The sequence below is a fragment of the Nicotiana tomentosiformis genome, chromosome 2 (assembly GCF_000390325.3).
Source record: "Nicotiana tomentosiformis chromosome 2, ASM39032v3, whole genome shotgun sequence".
Taxonomy (NCBI): Eukaryota; Viridiplantae; Streptophyta; class Magnoliopsida; order Solanales; family Solanaceae; genus Nicotiana; species Nicotiana tomentosiformis.
In genome coordinates, this window is record NC_090813.1 from 105534653 (window position 1) to 105554884 (window position 20232).

At 40.5% G+C, this 20232-nt stretch overlaps 2 protein-coding genes across 2 annotated transcripts; one reads left to right on the forward strand and one right to left on the reverse strand.

Annotated features, from left to right (window-relative positions):
- Positions 1-9850: 9850 nt before the first annotated feature.
- Positions 9851-11591, reverse strand: LOC104110646 (cysteine desulfurase, mitochondrial). Its single transcript, XM_009620177.4, has one exon. The coding sequence runs from the start codon at positions 11547-11549 to the stop codon at positions 10182-10184; it is 1368 nt and encodes a 455-aa protein (XP_009618472.1). The 5' UTR covers positions 11550-11591; the 3' UTR covers positions 9851-10181.
- A 216-nt stretch (positions 11592-11807) lies between these two features.
- Positions 11808-15422, forward strand: LOC104110647 (uncharacterized). The gene is made up of 2 exons (XM_009620178.4): positions 11808-12264; positions 12962-15422. The coding sequence occupies exon 2, from the start codon at positions 12992-12994 to the stop codon at positions 15149-15151; it is 2160 nt and encodes a 719-aa protein (XP_009618473.1). The 5' UTR covers positions 11808-12264; positions 12962-12991; the 3' UTR covers positions 15152-15422.
- The last annotated feature ends 4810 nt before the right edge of the window (positions 15423-20232 follow it).

Below are 20232 nucleotides of genomic sequence, written 5' to 3' on the forward strand. Positions count from 1 at the left end.
GTAACCGTTCAAGCTCTGTGCGCCACGCATCTCGGAGAGTCTGGGGAACAAATTCTTTCAAGAACATTTCTGAAAATTGAGCCCAAGTTGGTGCTGTTACATCGTCTAGTCTACCTTCTTCATAGATTTGCCACCACCGATACGCTGCGCCTGATAGTTAAAATGTAGTAAAGGAAACTTCGCTCACCTCCACAATACCCATGATACGGAGAATATGGTGACAATTTTCTAGAAATTCTTGGGCATCCTTTGTAGTTGTGCCACTGAAAGTAGGTGGACTATACCTCTTAAACCTTTCAAGTCTCTTTTATTCTTCTTCTGATGCCTCGGGCCTGACCTCAGTCCGAACCAGAATAACAGGTTATACCAGTACTACACCCGGAACTGACCAACGTGAACCTGCTGCTCTGGAGTTGTGGTAGGTGTCGGAGCTACTCCCCCAATCTGTGGAATATTTGGTGCAACAGAAATCAATACCGCCTGAGTTAATGTACCAAACATACTCAGGAACTACGCTAAAGTCTCCTGAAGTCCGAGGGTAACAACAAGTGCTTCTGGTACTTGTCCCCCAATTGAAGCTACTAGTGGCTCCTCAACTGTTGTTCTGACAGGTGCTCTAGTCGCAGCACGTGCCCTTCCTCGTCCTCTACCTCGGCCTCTACCTCGGCCCCGACCTCTTGCAGTCCTAGCAGTATGTGTGGATGTCTGCTCAGCTAACCCAGTAGCACGTGTCCTCACCATCTGTGAGAGAATGGAGATACAAAGGTTCAAATTCCAAATTCAACAAATTCTGCATGACAGGAATAAAAGAAATAAAAATTTCCTAATAGTTCTGTAGCCTCTCGAAGATAAGTACAGACGTCTCCGTACCGATCCGCAAGACTCTATTAGACTCGTTCGTGACTCATAGAACCTATGAACTTAGAGTTCTGATACCAACTTGTCACGACCCAAAAATTCCACCACAGGCATCGTGATGGCACCTAGTCTCTATGACTAGGTAAGCCGATTTCAATTACATTTTTGGAGCCATTTTTTTTATAAGTAACCAAAACTAACAGCGGGACAAATATGAATGTACAACCTCCCAAGACTTGTAGTACTGAGTCACGAACTCTATCTGAATACATGGAATGATCACGAGGATCGAATATATAATACTGTTTGATTAAAATTAACAGTACAATGAAATGAAAAGACTTCAAGGGACTGCGACGACCAAGCAGTTGTACCTAGAATCCTTACGATCCTGCTTTAACTCTTCTCAAGTCCGATGTCTCCAATACCTGGCTCTGCACAAAAATGTACAGAAGTGTAGTATGAGTACACCACGGTCGATACCCAGTATGTATCAAGACTAACCTCAATGGAGTATAGACGAGGTACAGTCAAGGCACTCACTAGTCTAATAACCTGTGAATTATATAATATACAAAATAATAAGAAACAAATAACAATAAGGGTAGGATAAAATAACTAGTGATATGCACAACGGACAATAAGAATACCATTAATATTACTCAACAATTAATAAACACAATTACACCCAATTAAATCAAATCCTTCAAATAAATGTCTTTCACATATAATTCTTCCAGATAACTCTCTTTCAAATATAATTTTCTCAAATAATTATTTTTCAAATATAATTCTTTCAATAAATCGTTTCAAATATAATTTTCTCAATAAATATCTTTCAAATATAATTTTTTCTTATAATACTTTCTAAGTAAAATTCCTTCAAAATAAATATTTTGAATATAATTCTTTCAATTAAAAAGTCACCATGTGACACCTCATTTTATAATCATAAAAATACAGGTCTCGCCCCCTTTTTATATTTCCACGGCACCTCGTGCCCATAATTAAATCATCATATTTCTCCGGCACCTCGTGCCCTCATTTCATATCTCAACTGCACGGACAATTCACATGCCAATTATCATTATCATTTCATCACAGTACCTCGTGCCCACATTTCATATCACAACTGCACGGACAATTCACGTGCCAAATATCCTCATTATTTACTCACGGCACCCCGTGCCCACATTTCATTTTATAAACCGCCTGACAATAGCCACAGGCTCTCAATTTCAACATAAGTCAGATTGTTATAAATTTACCAACACCAAGACAAATTGCACAAGGTATAAAAGTAAACACAAAAAAATCACAACATCACATGAAAATTATCAACACCACAACCCCACATCATCACATATCGTCCCTGACAATAGCCACCCTTATCGCTCCTAATGCCGCCCTTATCGCTCCTATAGCCACCCTTATCGCTCTGCCTAGACAATATCAATAGCCACCCTTATCGCTCTTATTGCCACCCTTATCGCTCCTATAGCCACCCTTATCGCTCCGCTCAGACAATATTCCAACAAACACAACGACAGTAAAATGTCACCCTTATACCCACATAATATCAACAGTGAAATGCCACCCTTATATCCTCAAAATAACAACAGTGAAATGCCACCCTTATATTCTCAAAATAACAATTCACACAACACAACAATTTATACGAAAAATTATCACGACAATATACCAAAATCAATTCATATCATAATTTGCCCAATGGCAACAACCAAATTCCAAAGATACAACCAAATCAATAAACTTCACAACAAATAGCCGAAGGCTCCACACAATGTGTATAACACCACAAAAATAATCAATAGAGATAGAAATTATTCAGCATAAATCAAAGCCTTCATTAATCCAAATTTAGATAATTATATTAACGCTTCTTCTTAAACTTGCTTAATTAATTATTTGCATAGGAAAAATTCAAAATGAAATTAAATTCCCAGAATTATCAAACCAACGAACTCACGGAATTACATAAATATTAAAATAACAATCATATCACATTGTTATATAAAAACAAGTTCAACCAACAAGGATTTAGGCATGGCAAATAGATGATTAAATAAATGCCATTAATTATCCAATTTACTACACAATATGCCTAAGACTTAAACCCAATATATTTTGCACATACAAGCCCGAGTACGTACTCGTCACCTCGCGTACACGGCTTTTCACATTTCACAAATAACACATAAGACTCGATGCCTAAGGGGTAATTCTCCCACTCGAGGTTAAGCAAGACACTTACCTTTTTGAAGTTAGGCCGATATTCCAAAATAGCCTTCTTGCTTGAATTGACCTCTGAACAGCTCAAATCTATCCAAATTAATTGTATAACTTCATTAAAATTCATCGAAAATAATTCCGGATAATAATACGTCAACTTAAAAATTTATTCCAAAAAGTCAACGCGGGGCTCGCCCCTCGGAACCCGACATAATTTTCATGAAATACGAACACCCATTCCGATATGAGTTCAACCGTACCAATTTTATCGAATTCCAATAACAAATCGACCTTCAAACCTTAAATTTAAACCAAGAGGGTTTTCTAAATTTTTCAACCCAATTCACTAATTTAGTGATAAAAACAACAATAGATTCATGTAATTTAACCAAAATCAAGTTAGGAATTCTTACCCCAATGTTTTCTTTGAAAAACTCTCGAAAAATCGCCTCACTCGAGTTTCCTTGGTCCAAAAATGAAAGAATGACACGAATTTGGACTTTATTCTACTGCCCAGGGGTTTGTTCTTCGCGTTCGTGAGACTCCCCTCGCGTTCGCGAAGAACAAATTCTTCAAAAATCATTTTCAAACTCTTCTCAAATAGCCTCTAGTATAATGGTCATAACTTTGTGTAGAAAACTCCAAATGATGAATGGTTTGACTTTCTGAAAACTAGACTCCAAGGGTTATAACTTTCATTTGTTGCTCATCTCCCAATTCCTTGTAGATTACGAGATATAAGTTTCCAAAGTCAGCTCTGTGTAACAGAAATTTTCAAACTCTTCCCGGACAGCCTATAGTATATCCAACATAACTTTTTATACACAACTCCAAATGATAAATTGTTTATCTTTCTGAAAATCAGACACAAAGGTCTACAACTTTTATTTTTGGATAATCTCTAAATTCCTTATAGATTGCGAGATATCAGCCTTTAAAATCAGACGATGAACATCAAAATTTCCTTCTTCGCGAATACGAAAAACAAAGTCCTAACAGCAAAATCCTTCTTCGCGAACGCGAGAGGCTCCTCGCGAATGCGAAGAACAACACCAGAACCAGCAACCAGCAACATCAAAACACCCAAACTTGGTCCGGAACCACCCCGAATCAAACCCGAGGCCTCGGGACCCTGTTCAATAGTACCAACCAGTCCCAATACATAATACGAAGCTGCCCGAGGCCTCAAATCACATCAAATAACATCAAAGCCACGAATCATACCCCAATTCAAGCCTAATGAACTTTGAAATTTCAAATTCTATATCTTGTGCCGAAACACATCAAACCAATCTGGAATGTCTTCAAATTTTGCACACAAGTCATAATTGATATAACAAAGCTATTTCAATTTTCAGAATCGGATTACGGCCCCGATATCAAAAAGTCACCCCCGGTCAAACTTTCCAAAAATTCATCTTTCGCCATTTCAAGCCAAATTCCTCTACGGACCTCCAAATAATTTTTCGGACACGCTCCTAAGTCCATAATCACCATACGGAGCTATTGACATCATCAAAATTTTATTCCGGAGTCGTCTTCACACATGTCCGACTATGGTAAAAATCCTAAGACTTAAACTTCCGTTTTGGTGACCAAGTATCCCAAATTACTCCAAATCATCTGGTAACTGAATTCAACCACGCACGCAAGTCAATACACATAATAAGAAGCTGCTTAGGGTCTTATGCCATCAGGCGGGGCTTAAATTCTTAAAACGACAAGTCGGGTCGTTACAAAAGGCATACTACTTGACTGATTGGGCGAGATTTGAGGTAATTGACTTGTCTAACCTTGTGTGGGGAAATTCCCTTAGGTTTTGGAACTGTCGTAACCATTTGTGATATGTGAGCGTCGTGTACGCGAGGTGACGAGTGCGTACACGGGCTGATTATGGAAAATTCAGTTCTTGCTGATTTGTCATCTTTTGAATTTCCTTAACTGAGTTGTCTTCTTTTAAAATTCATTTACTGAGTTGCCTTAGCATATGTAGTGATCATGTTTAGCCTAGTATCGCATGTCTATGTGCCTTAACTCTTACTTGCAATTTGTGCAACATGCTTAGCTGAATTGCCTGTTTTTCTTGATTTGAATTAAATCTTTAACTGTAAGATCCTTGCTGTAAATTTGTGTTTTCCTTCGATTACCTGCTGCATATTTACTTTGGGACTACGAGGCGGTTCCTCGGGAGATCCCCGTGTACTGCATATTTACTTTGGGACTACGAGGTGTTTACTTGGGAGATTTCCTGTACTGCATATTTACTTTGGAACTACGAGGCGTTTACTCGGGAGATCCCCCTGTCTTGCATATTTACTTTGGGACTACGAGGCGGTACCTCGGGAGATCCCCATGTTTTGCATATTTACATTTGGGACTACGAGGCGGTACCTCGGAAGTGCCCCTGTTGTTTATTTCTATTTACCGTGCTGATATTTTCTGAAACTTCTTGTTGTTTAAATTCTCAGTTATTTCAAAATACTATTACATCTTCTGCCTTATTTTTCGTTTAAACCAGTAGGCCCCTGACCTGACCTCGTCACTACTCTATCGAGGTTAGGCTTGGCACTTACTAGGTACCGTTGTGGTGTACTCATACTACACTTCTGTACATCTTTTTGTGCAGATCCAGGTTCTTCCCAACAGACCAGATACCAGTGAGTTGGACCGCACGTGGAGACTTCAAGGTACATCTGCCAGCGTCCACAGACCTCGGAGTCTTCCTCTATCCTTACTATGTTATTTTTTCTTATTTTCTTTAGACTCTGATGTATAGAAACATCTAGTATTTGCTCTTAGAAGCTTGTGACTTGTTTCCATCGGGTTTTGGGAGTTGTAATTATTGAATTGCAGTTTTATAATTATTTCATGTGTTGAGAATTGGGATTCAGTTTTATATTATGTATTTCCGCAAATCCGTTAGGCTTACCTAATATTAGAGACTAGATGTCATCACGACATCCTACGGCAGGTGAAATGGGGTCAAATGGGGTCGTGACAATTAGTTTCACTGCAAAGCGGCAACACATCTTCTCATGTTAGTTTCACTCCCATTGGCTGACAAAGTTACTACGTGTTCAACAATCACCACTTTCATCATGATTATTAGGCTCCCTGCATATTTTGGAAGTACTTGAAAGTTTAGTGAGTTTTCTTGTATGATAATGATCCTAGTGTCAGAAAGGCATTACTTCTTCAAGGTGTGTCTAAAGGAAATTAATTTAATTACTTTCACCTATTCGTCTGGCCAAGTAATTGAATTGACTTCAAACGGCCAAGTAATTGAATTGACTTCAAACTATAGTTTTCCTTCAAAGGAGCGTGATTACACTTGCTTATACTAATGTGGGAAGGATATGTTAGCTGCTTAATTGCACACCCCTCTGGCAGGTGCTACAGCACAAAGAGCACAAGTATGCCTATCGCTCCTCTAACTATGGTTTACCTCACCTTTTATTAGAAAAGATTCTCTGTAAGTGTTACTTAGCTAAAGGAAGATGGTATTAAAGGCCAATTCAAGACTTGAACTTGATGAATTTAACTTTTAAATTATTTAGCACAAACCTATTGTACTCAAAGCATAAATATTATTAAATTTTGTATTTTGTCTTTTCACATATACATCCAATGTTTGATTGAATTCAGTACCGTAGCTACTAAGCCACATGGATGGCAGCTTCCTCCGGACAGTCATACATTAGACGGATTTGCTTGGCAGATTCCCGTGGATGTTCTACTCTGACAGAGCATATTGTTTCCAAGGAAAATCATAAGCACAAACATACAAACATATGACGACTTCGAGGATCACGTGTCCGGAAAGGATTGAAAGGCAACAAATTTCATCTTCCAAAATCCAAATTAGAGGTAATTTATCCTAACAATGTAAAGAACCAGGTTAATCAACAACATGGAAGGGGAAAAGGTCAACATTTTATTTATTCATAATAAGTGTGGATTAACGATGATAATCCAAATAAAAAGAAAAGTAAGTTTGCTATGACCGCTTATCAATGTAGAAATTCTTGATAGGCAAGTTAAGCAAAGATATCTCTTTTTTCCTTTTAACCTAAGAAATTGGCGGTTGATCTAGCGATCACAGAAACTATCAATGACCTCCTACATAACATATAGGAGCGTTACGCAGACGATTTGCTAGTCTTTTCAAAAGAAAGAACTGACCACATCAAAAGTTCACGCAAGGTCTTCGAAAGATTAAGAACCCGTTTGGACACAAGAAATTCTTCCCTTTTTTCCAAAAAAAATTTACTTTTTTCCGAAATCAGCGTTTGTTCATAAAATTTTCAATTTTCACTTGAAGATGCATTTTGAAAATTTTCGAAAATTTGAAAACTCTAAAAAACTGTTTTTCAAAATTTTCACTCAAATCACTCACAAAACTTCAAAAACAACCCAAAATTATATTCATGTCCAAACACAACTCTAAATTTCAAATATCATTTTCATGAAAATATTTTTCCCCCTATTTTGGAATTTTACAATTCTTATGTCCAAACGCCCACTTGAAAACATCAAATAAAGATGAACCCAAAAAAATGTGCATTCGGGATTGGGCGAAGGCCTTACATCATTGGCAATAGCATAGCTATTATTGACCTGACCTCTATTGGAGTCATCTATAGGGCTAAGAATCTTACCTTTACTTAGAAAGGTGTAGAGGTACCATGCTCTTCCGTGCTCGTAAGCTGACTCACCTATGCACCCCGACTAAGGTCTCACAAACGTGCACTTCTCCTACGCATCCAACCGCTTCACTGATGTGAATTGGTTATACAGAACGGTAGATTGGTTATATACTCTTACGTGCCTTCCTGCTTCAAACCTTCCTGCGTCAAACCTTTTGGTATGTATTGCCCCTAATTATAGATCAGATCCACCAGTCAAGAAACTCAATTCCTTTCAATTCCGCATTGTTGAGTCATCGAACTTATCCACCAAGGGATTCGTGCAATTTCTACGGATTGCGTTGGAGGAAATCTACCAAAGGTAGGCGGATAGATAAGACTCCTTTCCCGCTGCTAAGGGAGAGCAAGAAAGAAAATCAAATGATTGTTTTTTAACCCTCGCCCTCTTTTGGGTATGCAAGTACTAAAAGTCCTCTCACTACCAACCAGCAGACAGAGACATCATCTATCTTCTTCCTTCCAGCAGCCTTATGAATCCTCATTGGTAGTAGTTGTGAGGCCAGAAGGCTTCCAAAATACTTCTCAAGACAGTAAAGGCCACAACAAGGTGGATCTACAGTTCTTTACAGAGAGCAGCATACAGCACACAGAGGGCCATAATTGACGGCATCAAGAGCCCCTTTTTTCTTTTGATAAGGGATTGCCAACACCAACTTGCACACCTCGACTAATTCACTCAATGAATGACCTTCAACCAGCATGTGTCGATAATCCTATTCACCAAGACTTAGATCGAGAAAACTCGCCCAGCGGTCAGCAAAATCCTGTTCACCTTGACTTAGAGGGATCGAGAAAACTCGCCCAGCATATTCTCACCTATGCTCAGATTTGAAGTTTATTCCTCTCTATTTGCATTTCTTTTCCTAGTTGCGGCTCGATTACTTAATCACCAATTCTCCCTTGAAACCTTCTATTTGATGTTGAGCCAAATATGTAAGCCATGTATCTGGGAGATCTCCCGTGATCCACTTCAGCTTAATCGACTGTAGGCCTTTGCTGAGAGCAGTCCCACATTACAGTTTACATACAATTGAATTCAAGGAATAACATTTGAAGAGCAAAACGTGATGAGGTTTTCAAGATTTCTAGCGCAGGATCTGGCTATTGTTAATTTAAAACATAGATGCCTTACGAAGATCCACAACCATTGCATGCACCTAGATTAAGCTTATTAAAAGCCAGCAAGCATCTCTTTCTTCACAAGGGCGCTCCCCAGCATGATATTGATACAATCAACACCATAAATCCATTTAGCAGCCCCTTCACCAGTAATGTCCACCAATGCTACATCAACTAAAAATAATGGCAATGCATTACTGATGATCCACACTTTTTCCTTGCAATGTAAAACTATATTTACAAGCTCACCAACAACTAGCCTCAATACAAGGGCAAATGGTAGATGCTGGCATAGGGAGGATTTCATTGAGAAATACAACACGAAGATATAATAACATAAGGAGGCAACTAGAACTAGCAGAAATCAAACTTCAATCATGATTTGAATAGCAGGAACACACACAAATTCAATAGATGAAAGCATTAATAAGGCAAATGTTGACACCTAATTGAGATGTTTCATTGCCATGACATCAAATCTTGAAATCTTCAAACGCGAATCCCTCAGATTAATTTGTCATATAACCGGAAAGCATTAGTTCACCACTTTCAGTTAATTGCAAAAACTAACCAGAAGCAAAGCATCTTAAACAAAGATGGCATCAAGCAAACAGCAACGAAGGACACAAGGCAAGGCCACCCATAATCTCCAAACCAACATAATCAAAGAGTACAGGCAACATTCATTCTGCGTCCCCTTGATATTTCTCCTCATAGCACATACCTTTGTTGAATTTAAACCACCGATGGCGATGAGATGATTAAAGTCCCTGCTATATCACAGGCAATCATCCAATCTTTTTACACCCTGACATGTACAGTATAGGCCAGTGCAGAATTGTCAAATGCAGTAAAACAACGTAAATTATTTCCTAAAACAATCAGAAACACCATAAACATTGCTGAAACAATCATGCAAACACAAATTGGTCTAAATCATAGTATAAGCTTTTTAATGGTCACAAGCAAAACAAAGGGCAGAAACAACCCATCATTTATACTAGAATAGATGCTATGCTCTGTCACTAAAGCACAACTCTACCACTATATCATGCACAATTACAGTGTCAACATAGAGTCGATGACAGTAAACATCTTATTGAAGAAACTTAAACTCATAACAATAGCCTTGAAGTTCAGGGACATGTACTAGATATTCTGAAGCAGAACCTGGACCGTCAACTTCATTCCACATCCCCATGTAGTGGCAGTTATCGCCCCAATTCCAATCATTCAGCAATCAAACTAATGCTGCGCCCACTGGATACTCTTTATATCAATCCCCTCTTTAACCATTTCATAGAGCGGACTCATTTCCCTCAACTTCTCAACCTGCTTGACCGTAAGATCCATCGCACGATCAATCTCTTGCTCAGTAGTAAACCTCCCAATTCCATATCGAATCGAAGTATGGGCCATGTCTTCTTCAACTCCCAACGCCCTCAACACATAAGAGGGCTCCAAACTTGCACTGGTACATGCACTTCCACTCGATACAGCAACTTCCTTCAAACCCATCAACAAGCTCTCACCTTCCACATATGCAAAAGATAAGTTCAAATTCCCGGCATATCGCCTTTCAACACTCCCATTAACAACAACCCCATCAATCTTAGACCTTATCCCATTCAGCAACCTCTCTTGCAAACCCTTAATCCTCTGGTCATCATATTCCATCTCCTTCATCGCAAGCTCACAAGCTGCCCCAAACCCTACCACCAAAGGAGTAGGCACAGTCCCACTCCTAATCCCTCTTTCTTGTCCACCCCCATTCATCTGTGGCTCAACCCTAATCCTTGGCCTACGCCTAATATACAAAGCTCCAACACCTTTCGGCCCATAAATTTTATGCCCACTTAACGACATCAAGCTTATATTCATCTTCTCCACATCAATTGGAATCTTCCCCAACGCTTGTGCAGCATCAGTATGAAAGGGAACATTAAATTCTTTGCAAATTTTCCCAATTTCCTCCATGGGCTGAATCACACCTATTTCATTATTCACCATCATAACTGATACCAAACCCGTATCAGGCCGTATAGCAGCCCGAAACTTTTCTAGGTCCACAAGTCCATCGGACTCAACTGGAAGGTAAGTTACATCAAACCCCTCTTGCTGCAAGTGACGGCAAGAATCAAGCACACATTTATGCTCCGTTTGAGTAGTAATAACATGTCGCTTCTTATCCCTATAAAAATGTAAAACCCCCTTAACTGAAATATTATTGGACTCAGTAGCACCGGAGGTGAAAATTATCTCCTTTGGGGATGCATTAATTAGGGCTGAAACTTGGGCTCGAGCCGCCTCAACGGCCTGATCTGATTCCCAGCCGTAAAGGTGAGTTCGCGAATGGGGATTCCCGAAACGGGAGAGATAGTAAGGCAGCATAGCGTCGAGAACCCTAGGATCAATAGGAGAAGTTGCCTGCATATCTAGGTACAGAGGTCTGCCGGAGATTTTCACACCTTTCATCGTGATGCCGGTAGTTTCTTCCTCGTACGGCTCCACAACCGCCGCTGCCGCCGTGGAAAACTGGCGGAGACGGCCGTGGCTGCCGCAGGGTTTAAGGATACTGCGCCCTAGCGCTGTCGTTAGAAATTTCGAGAACATTATTTCAACTCGCCGATTTCTGACTCAGCAGTTTTTTGTTTAACGTAGTACTAAATATTAAAAAAAGGGTCACCGGTTCACCGACGAAGACCGCCTTTGTTAATCAGATGACACGTGGCAGGTTCTCCACTGTACATTAACTCATTAACCCTTTGGTCGATTACAACGACGACGTTATCTCATCTAACGGTGTCGTATTTTCTAGCAATTTGTTTCTTGACAATTATAGGCGCGTGGGGAAGGGAGTGATAAGGAGATGAGGAGGAGAGATATCAGTGTAAACGCAACAGTTGTTTAAATTATATAAAAGGAGGGGAATATGTGTGGTTTTTAAATACGTAATAAAGTGAGAAAAACTGGATCTTGATCTGAACCTAAAAAGAAAAAAGGCATTTTAATTTCAGGGGTCACGTCTTCACCTCTTCTGATAGTTCGTGATTCAACCTCTACAAAAACTACTTGCTACCCATAAAACTCTTAAACCATTTCCCTTTGGCTTTTTTTCAACAACATTGTTTATGGGGTTCCAGTTATAGAAGTAAACTATTGTTGTTATTACTAAGATTGTGGTTTAAGGATCTTATTGCAACTTTGTACCTTTTCTTCCATTCTAATCATTTGACCAAATTTGCCTATAAAGTTACCTACTTTTGCTTCGTCAGAATAGGGATCTTGAATCCAGACGCTGAGGCTCGCTTCTATTACTGTATATCAGGTATGCCCTTTTCAGCTTTTTCTCTTTTAGTACTGTGGAAAGATTTGTAATTTATGTTGTTTTGACTTGTTGGTAAGGGTATTATTCATGACTGTTCCGTGCTTATATACAAATTCAGATCTTTTGACAACAATGTGTTTGTATTTCTGGGTGTTTTTAATAGGTGTAGTTTCAATTGTCTGTATTTGCCAGCCATTTTTCTTCAACAAAAATTCATGCTGGTTTGCCTTCTATATGTAAATTCACAACTCGATTTTAAATAATGTAACACGTCGACAATTCTATGAATTGTACTTGGAGAGATTTTGTTTGTGTCTGATTGTTGGTTTTTTTTTTTTTTTTTTTTTTTAAGTTGATCAGATGATGAAAACCTGCTTCTTTATGAATATTTTAGCTACTCTGAACATGTTTAGATCTGGTTGAAGTAAATAAGTAGCAAGTTAGATCCAGCAACTAACCAATTCCTTAGTTTTAACTAAGTTGATTATATTGGATTGTCTAATAGAACTGCAAATGGATCTGAACTCTTTGGTCTCTGTTAAACAGTGTCAATTGTTTTGTTTTCTTTATATGCACCATTATTCTCTTGATAAGTCAGTATTTTTATCGAGAGAATTTTTTTCTTTAGATTTCATGGATTCTTGCTCTGGCTCGAGCCCTTAAATTACCCTTTATTTTTTTGGGATCTTTTTTGAAGTTGTGGTAATTGGATTCGAAGGAAATCATCATGTTCAAGTATTCACCACGTAGAAACCAGAGAAATAAAGGATTCAAGGTAAAGCATGCTCTTCAGATATGTGTACTTGTAGGTGTTTGTATCTGGCTACTTTACCAAGTCCAGCACTCACGTACCAAGAAAGCATCTTATGAACAAAACACAAGTGTCTCAGAGAAGGTACAAAGTGAGAATGATGTTATCAGGTTAGGTCGAAAGGACCTCCAACCTCAAAAGAAGGAAGAAGAAATTGACGATGAGAAGCTGAAGGAGGTGACAGAGGAAGAAGAGGGTAAAAGTTTCAACGACGATACCAAAGTGGACGAGCATGATCTTGATCTAGAAAAATCAGCACAGGATAGTGAGCAGAAAGGGGATTCAGTGGATGAGGATGCAGGAACGGAGAAAATCCACGAGAATGAAGCAAGAGGAGAAGACAATGCTGAAGCAGAAAGCAAAGAGAATACGGAAGATGGCAAAGGTGAGAGTAATGAGGAAGCCACTGACATGAACACCAACAACAGTGAAACTAGAGAAGAAGAAAGTGAGAAAGATCAGGGAAAGCTAAGTGGCGTTGAGGGTGAAGAAAATAAGGACCAGGAAATAGAAAAGGAAGAGAAGGATGTTAAAGAAAACAATGACAAGGAAAGTGAAAGTGAAGATGGTAAAGAGAAGGTAGCTGAGGGAAACGTTGATGCAGAAACTGATGTGAAGGAAGAGAAGGTAGAAAGTGAAGAGAGTGGAAGTGAAGATATCTCTAAGAATAAAAGCGAAGAAGCAGTTGAAAATGAAAGCGAAAAGAAGTCAGCAGAGTTGGAGGAAAGTAATGAGGAAAAAGTAAAAGAGAATGATGAGAGCAAAGAAGAGAAGAATGAGGGAGATAGCAGAGAGAACGATGAAGTCAACAAAGAGAAGGAAGAGAACCAAAACAAAAATGAAGAATCTGGCTCATCAGGAGAAGATAAGGTTCATGATGAAAACGATAGGACAAGTGAGGCTGCAACCGTAGAAAACGGCAAGGACGAGAGTTCATTGGTCAAAGAGACTTCAGATTCTGAAAACATGACAGGGACAGAAGGAGATGGTAATGTAGCCGTGAACAATGAGGAGCAATCTAAGAAGGGAGAAGATGAGTTGCAGGACGATAAAAACAAGAACGAGGGAAGTGATGAAAGTCTGAACAAGTCGGAGGCAGATGCTGGAGAAAATAAGATGGTTGAACAAAGTAGTTCTTCAGATGCAAATGCTGCTGGAGAAGCGAGTAACGGAAGCAACAGTGAGGACAATTCTAATCCTGCGGCAGGAAACAATGAAGCGACTAGCCAGCAGACAGAAACTGGCAATGCTGCCTCTGAGACCAATCAAAATGAAAACAACAGTAGTGATAACTCCGATGCTGCAGCTGGAACCAACGAAGCCAATGAACATCAGCAAGGAAATGAAAACTCTGCCTCTCATACCCAAAATGAGAACAACACTAGTGATAACTCAAATCCTGCAGCAGGAAATGAGAACAACTCTAGTGATGACTCCAATCCTGCAGCAGAAACCAATGAAGCCAATAAGCAGCAGCAGGAAAATGACAGTTCTGCCTCTGGTACCAAACAAAATGAGAAGAACTCTGGTGAAGACTCCAATTCTGCAGAAGGAACCAATGAAGCCAACAAACAGCAGCAGGAGAATGAGAAGAACGCAGCCAACGCGGCTGCTTCTGTTGGAGATGGCACACAGAACATTTCAAATGACCAGCAGTCTGAGAAAAGTGATTCAAACTCCTCAGCAAATGAAGAATCAGTCACAAGCTCAAACAGCTCTGAATCTGTTGTATCAGTTGACCAAAATGGCAACTCTGTTACAGCTGGGGCAACTGAGAAATCAACAGGAAGTGGGAACGACCAAAATGAGGCAAACCAGAAATCAGACGCTAATTCTGATTCAGGTTCTGAGAATAAAATCAATCCCTCAAATGACAATGACGAGACAGACACAGATCAAAACAAATCGAATGATTCTTCCAGCTCAAATGGCAATCCTGATGATAGCCAGCAAAGCCAAGTTGAGTCGACAAATTCTGCAATTCCTCAAGAGGAGACAGAGGCTCGTACGGATCTGGGTACGTTGCCACAGACAGGAACCGAGGGGAACAGCCATGAAGAAGCTGCAGCAGAGTAACATAGATACCTCTTATTATTTCTTTGTTCAAGGTTTTATTCCACATTCTTTTCTTTTGTTGCCTTTTTTAAAATTCTAAGGCAAATGTGAAAGTAAGATAACTTGGGTTGCTTGCTGGTCGATGCTGAAGAACCCACTATGTAACAAATATAAAGTTCGATGTTGCGCCAGAACTTTGTGAATTGGTTATCTCTATCCCATAAACGTGTATCTCTTGCAATGTTCCATGATTAATGGTAAGAGTTTCTCCATCTAGAGCATACTGCCAAAAGCATCTGATTATCAATTTTGATCATTGAATTATCCTTCTTTTGAAGTAGCATCTTACTTTCTTAGGTTGATCCTTAAAGGAGAGGGGTGTATATTGTATCTCAGAAAAAAATATTTGGTTGACATTTTCATGAAAACGCTTCCTAGAAATACTAACAAGCACACACAAAGGAATTTTAGTTTTACTTAAAAAGAATTTCCAACACTTGTGCAAACGCAGTTTAATAATCAGGTGATCCTATTATTAGCTATTTATCTTTTTGCATGGAAAGAGGAAGGAAAGAAAAAAACTAAAGCAACTGTTGATGTTCTTCAGCGAGCTTTCATCATCTTAAAAATAAAATCTCTTACACGGAAAAAAAGACGCGCCCTTTTACCGTAAAGACTGATGCTCTTTCATCTTTTTTTCTCCTTCTTTACTCTGTAGCAGTATCCTGCAATCAATTGATTGAGTCTTTTTCGGAAAGAACTTCATCTTTGTTTCTCTTGTTCATTCATGTCAACTTTGATAAAAGAAGTCTAAGATTTTTTTCTCTACTTATCTTTTGCGTTCTGTGATTTTCCCCCAATTTGAAGAACACTAAATGCATAAAGAAAATAAATTCCAATTCAATGAAGGCTCTTCAATATTGGCAAACATATGAATAAAGAAAGTTATATCACCTATAAATGTGCTAATTGCTTTCAGATTGCAGATAGTATCACAAAGTTCCTGCTATGGTTAGGCATGGCTAATCAGAAATTCAAATGGCTAATCAACTTTCTAGTCGACTTAAAAGAATATAATTCACACTTAAAGAATCCAGTCTCATGCACAAGTCACCATTTGATTCTTTTTTCTTCGTGATTTTTGTCGGTTGTTTTGTTACTGATAACATGGTTTATCGCATTTTCTAGAAAATTTGATTTTTATTAGCTTTTTAATGAAATCGACTATGTTATATATCAGTAATCGCCCATTTACATTTGGTGACCGCCTATGTCATAATTTTATAATCGCCTATTTTTAATGTTATAGTGAAACGGCGATCACAAAGATTGCTTATTTATCGATTTTATGTTTTGGTTGATGATGGTCATTGAGCCGAGGTCTATAAGAAACAGCTTTTCTACCTTCTCATGGTAGGGCTAAGGTTTGCATACACACTACCCTCTCCCAAACCTCATTTGTTGGATTACACCGGGTATATTGTTGTTGTCATTATGTTTTGGTTGAGTTGCTGGTAATACGCCTGATAGGGTGAATATCAAGCTTTGAAACTGCTCGCTTTGATATTTTCAGAGACTACTGTCTTTCATGTAAAAAATATGCTTGCATCATTTTCATTATTTTCTAATTTGGACATGCTAGGTTCTCTAATTTTTTTTAGATTGCTTAGCTTCTACACAAGTAAATGTACCTACTTGTGGCATAGGTCCTGAAACACTATCAGAGAAGATGTGCTACCAAAAATGAGTGCACCTCCAGTTTATGTGACTTTGCTATAGTCAAATCCCAAATTCCTAATCCCCTGGTCGTAGACTTGATTGCTTAACTAGATGTTAGTGGCATGAGATTGCCGTGGACGTGCTTAAAAGATACAACACTATTCATAAGCAGTTTTTGAATTGGTGTCACAGTTTGTATATCAATAAGCTCGAACAAGCCTGTGTATAAGCTATGTGAGGCTTCACTTTAAAATGCCATCCAACATTCTCTGTACTTTGGGACAATAGTCATGTGTCTTTTGATGAATAACAACTCAATAGTGAAGTTCTACCAGTTGTTGCACTGTTTTTCCCTTTTATTGAGGCAATTTTATATTTTTCAGGTATTTTTCTTCCCGATGTTAACGCCTTGCGGAGAAAGGGGAAAAAAATACTAAATGGATGACGAGGTCATTGGTCAACTGAAATTTAAATTTGATTATCGCCTACTCGGTTACTAATATTTGGTAATTTTTTTTGGTAAATAAAAGATTTTTATTACCAGTGAACTATCTATACAGAGAAAGAAAATCAATTTGATTGTTGGACATGAAGCCTCAACATCAGAAGAATTTCAGAAACTAAACCATACTACCAGCCCCACCTATTTATCTGCACCCCTATCCAACTACTTTTACCTTAGTTCTAAGGATAAAAATTAAGTAGCTCAAGCTTCCTAGCCAATCTTGCCTGCTTTACAATTATGTTCAAGATCAGACTGCTTGTTTTGAAAAATTCTGAGGTTCCTTTCTCTCCAGATGTAATACAAGCTTGCTGCTAGAGCCATTATATACACCTTTGCCTCAGCTTTCCTCCCTTTTGCATAGATCTCAGGCCACTTCAACTCATCATGCCAATCTAGTGCCACTGTCACGGGCCCAAATCCTTACATTGGGTAGCGGCACCTGCTCGCCCGTCAGGTGCCTGCAGTTTCCCTCGCTGCAGGCCAACCTTCTTCCTTTCCCAGGATTCCCAAGCACGATCCTGTGCCTGTTGGTGGGACTCGCCCGTAGGCGCGCCCCAACTTGTGACGCCCGTAAGATGCCTAGGCCCTTGGCCCTAGACATGTCGTGGCGCTTCATCTTAGGATCACGATCCATGCGCGCCCTGGGGGGATTGGACTAGGACATGCCTTGTCCTTAGCCCAGGACTAAGCATCGCTCCCGCATGCACAGCCCAATCCTCAAGCTTGACACTCGCCTAGTGCATTCGCGACTAGCTCGTGCCTCGCCCGAGTAAGGCAACCTTTAGCCCTTGGCCATTGTCATGCGCGTCTTTCGTGCCATGCCCATACATAGCCCTCCTGCAGCACGCTTCCATTCCGAAGTAGTGCAGTGTCGCCCACACCCGCACCTTTAGGCCAACGGACCCTTGCTTGCATGGTTGAACCAAAGCCATGCTCACAAGTCGACACATGAGGCCCCTATGACAGGTGCGTCAAGTATTCAATCGGCACGGAGGTCTCCTTCCGACATTCGGCAGCCCACAGGGCTGGCCGTCCCACACTTCGAGCCTCCAGCGCCACTTTGATGCCCAACGCAGGCCCAAAGGCGTTGCGCCATCCATATGAGTTCCCAAACTCGTGTGGATACCTTTGACACTCCTTTGAGTCATCTAGGCAGGCCCTTGAGGTTGCCCCCAAGGTAGCTCATTCTATACGGCTCGGTGGTAACATGCATTGGGGAGGCAGGTCGGAGCTTTCATCACCTATACCCCCCTTATATATGTTTAAAATTAAAAAGCCCAAGTTGCCCGAGTAGACTGCTCTACATCAGACCATCAGAAGGACCTTTTCTCACCAGTTCTTGGCCGAAATCACAACTCCAAAATGCGAGTTGTGACATCCTCCCACACTCATAATGTCATCGTCCCCGATGACACATCATGGCTTAAGACATCCCGGAGTCTGCCCCCTCAGGTATGCCCATTCAAGCTCCCTTTGTCCTATGGGTTGGACTTCCTCGAAGTCCTTTCTCAAAAGGAGTCATGCCCCATGCACTTCTCCCCCAAGTATCTTCCAAGCGTGCCTCTGCATTTCACCTCCATTTGGTGTTCACTTGGAAAGTGCCTCCGCACTTGCACCCTCTGGTGTCTAACTTTGTGATTGACCCACACTAGTCAATTACACCATGACCCTCACGGCCTTCATGTCCGTCTGAAGCTTTCCTTCACAGGTTAGCACATCATGTGCTCTTTTGACGTCACTCCCGTAGCCTTTTGCTCCCGTAGCCTTAAGATGCCCTCTTTGGCATAGCTCTCGTAGCCTTTCGCTCCCGTAGCATTAAGACGCCCTCTTGGCATAGCTCCCGTAGCTTTCTTTGCCTTCACTACCTTGAAGATGTGTTCGCTTCCAGACCCACGACTTCGCCCATATGCCTCTTGCATAGGCGGGATCCTCCCACACTCAATGTGGAGGATACATCTTAGCTCTGTCGTCCCACTTGGCATTCGGCCAGCACTTGGGACGACCTTTGCTGAGTACTACATTCCCAAAGTCATAGCATTGCCGCATTTCCGAACAAAGCTCTTTGTTTTCCAGTTGTCATTTCCTCAGCAAGTAGCCAATGCTCCCGGTAGTAGTTCAATACTCGCCCTATAGACAGGCACCCTCTTGGCCCTGCTAGCACGGCTTCTCGGTTCGGTGTGCCTCGCACTTGGACACTCACGGTCCCCGATCATTCGACATACCTCTTTCCAGAATGATGACACCTTCTAACTTGGAAACTCGCCCCATTTCGAAGCTTCGCTATACCCTCGAATTCGTTTCCTCACCTTGGCAATGCCCTCAGGCAACCCAAAGGTCTTCTCCCGAAGGAAAGACACTCAACTTGATGTGTTGCACGTATCCTTGGCAAGATCTCCGCTATGATCATGCCCAAGTTTATAGTCCAAGGCTCCCACTCTTTCGTAATATGGTTGCACGACCTGGAAAACATGGCTTTCTCTTGGCCATCTGGCTCATCGGCATATTACCTCATTCAGTAGCACCTTAGACTCATGAAAGACAATGGAATCACACATTTCTTTCGTCGACCATCAGTATCGGTTTCTCGATCTTTGGTGGCATATGAACATCAATCTCTGCTTTGACGTGATCTCAGCACTGACATCCAAAATGCACTCGCCATATCCACCCTTTGCCTTGATGTTGTGCCATGGCATAGTATGGCCTTAATCAGCTCTGATACCAAGTGTCACGGGCCCAAATCCTTACATTAGGTAGCGGCACCTGCTAGCCCGTCCGGCTCCCGCGTGCACAGCCCAATCCTCAAGCTTGACACTCGCCTAGTGTATCCGCGACTAGCTCGTGCCTCGCCCGAGTAAGGCAACCTTTAGCCCTTGGC

Excerpts from the sequence above, each read along its gene's own strand:
- LOC104110647 (XM_009620178.4), top strand. The coding sequence starts at position 12,992 with ATGTTCAAGTATTCACCACGTAGAAACCAGAGAAATAAAGGATTCAAG.
- LOC104110646 (XM_009620177.4), bottom strand. The coding sequence starts at position 11,549 with ATGTTCTCGAAATTTCTAACGACAGCGCTAGGGCGCAGTATCCTTAAA.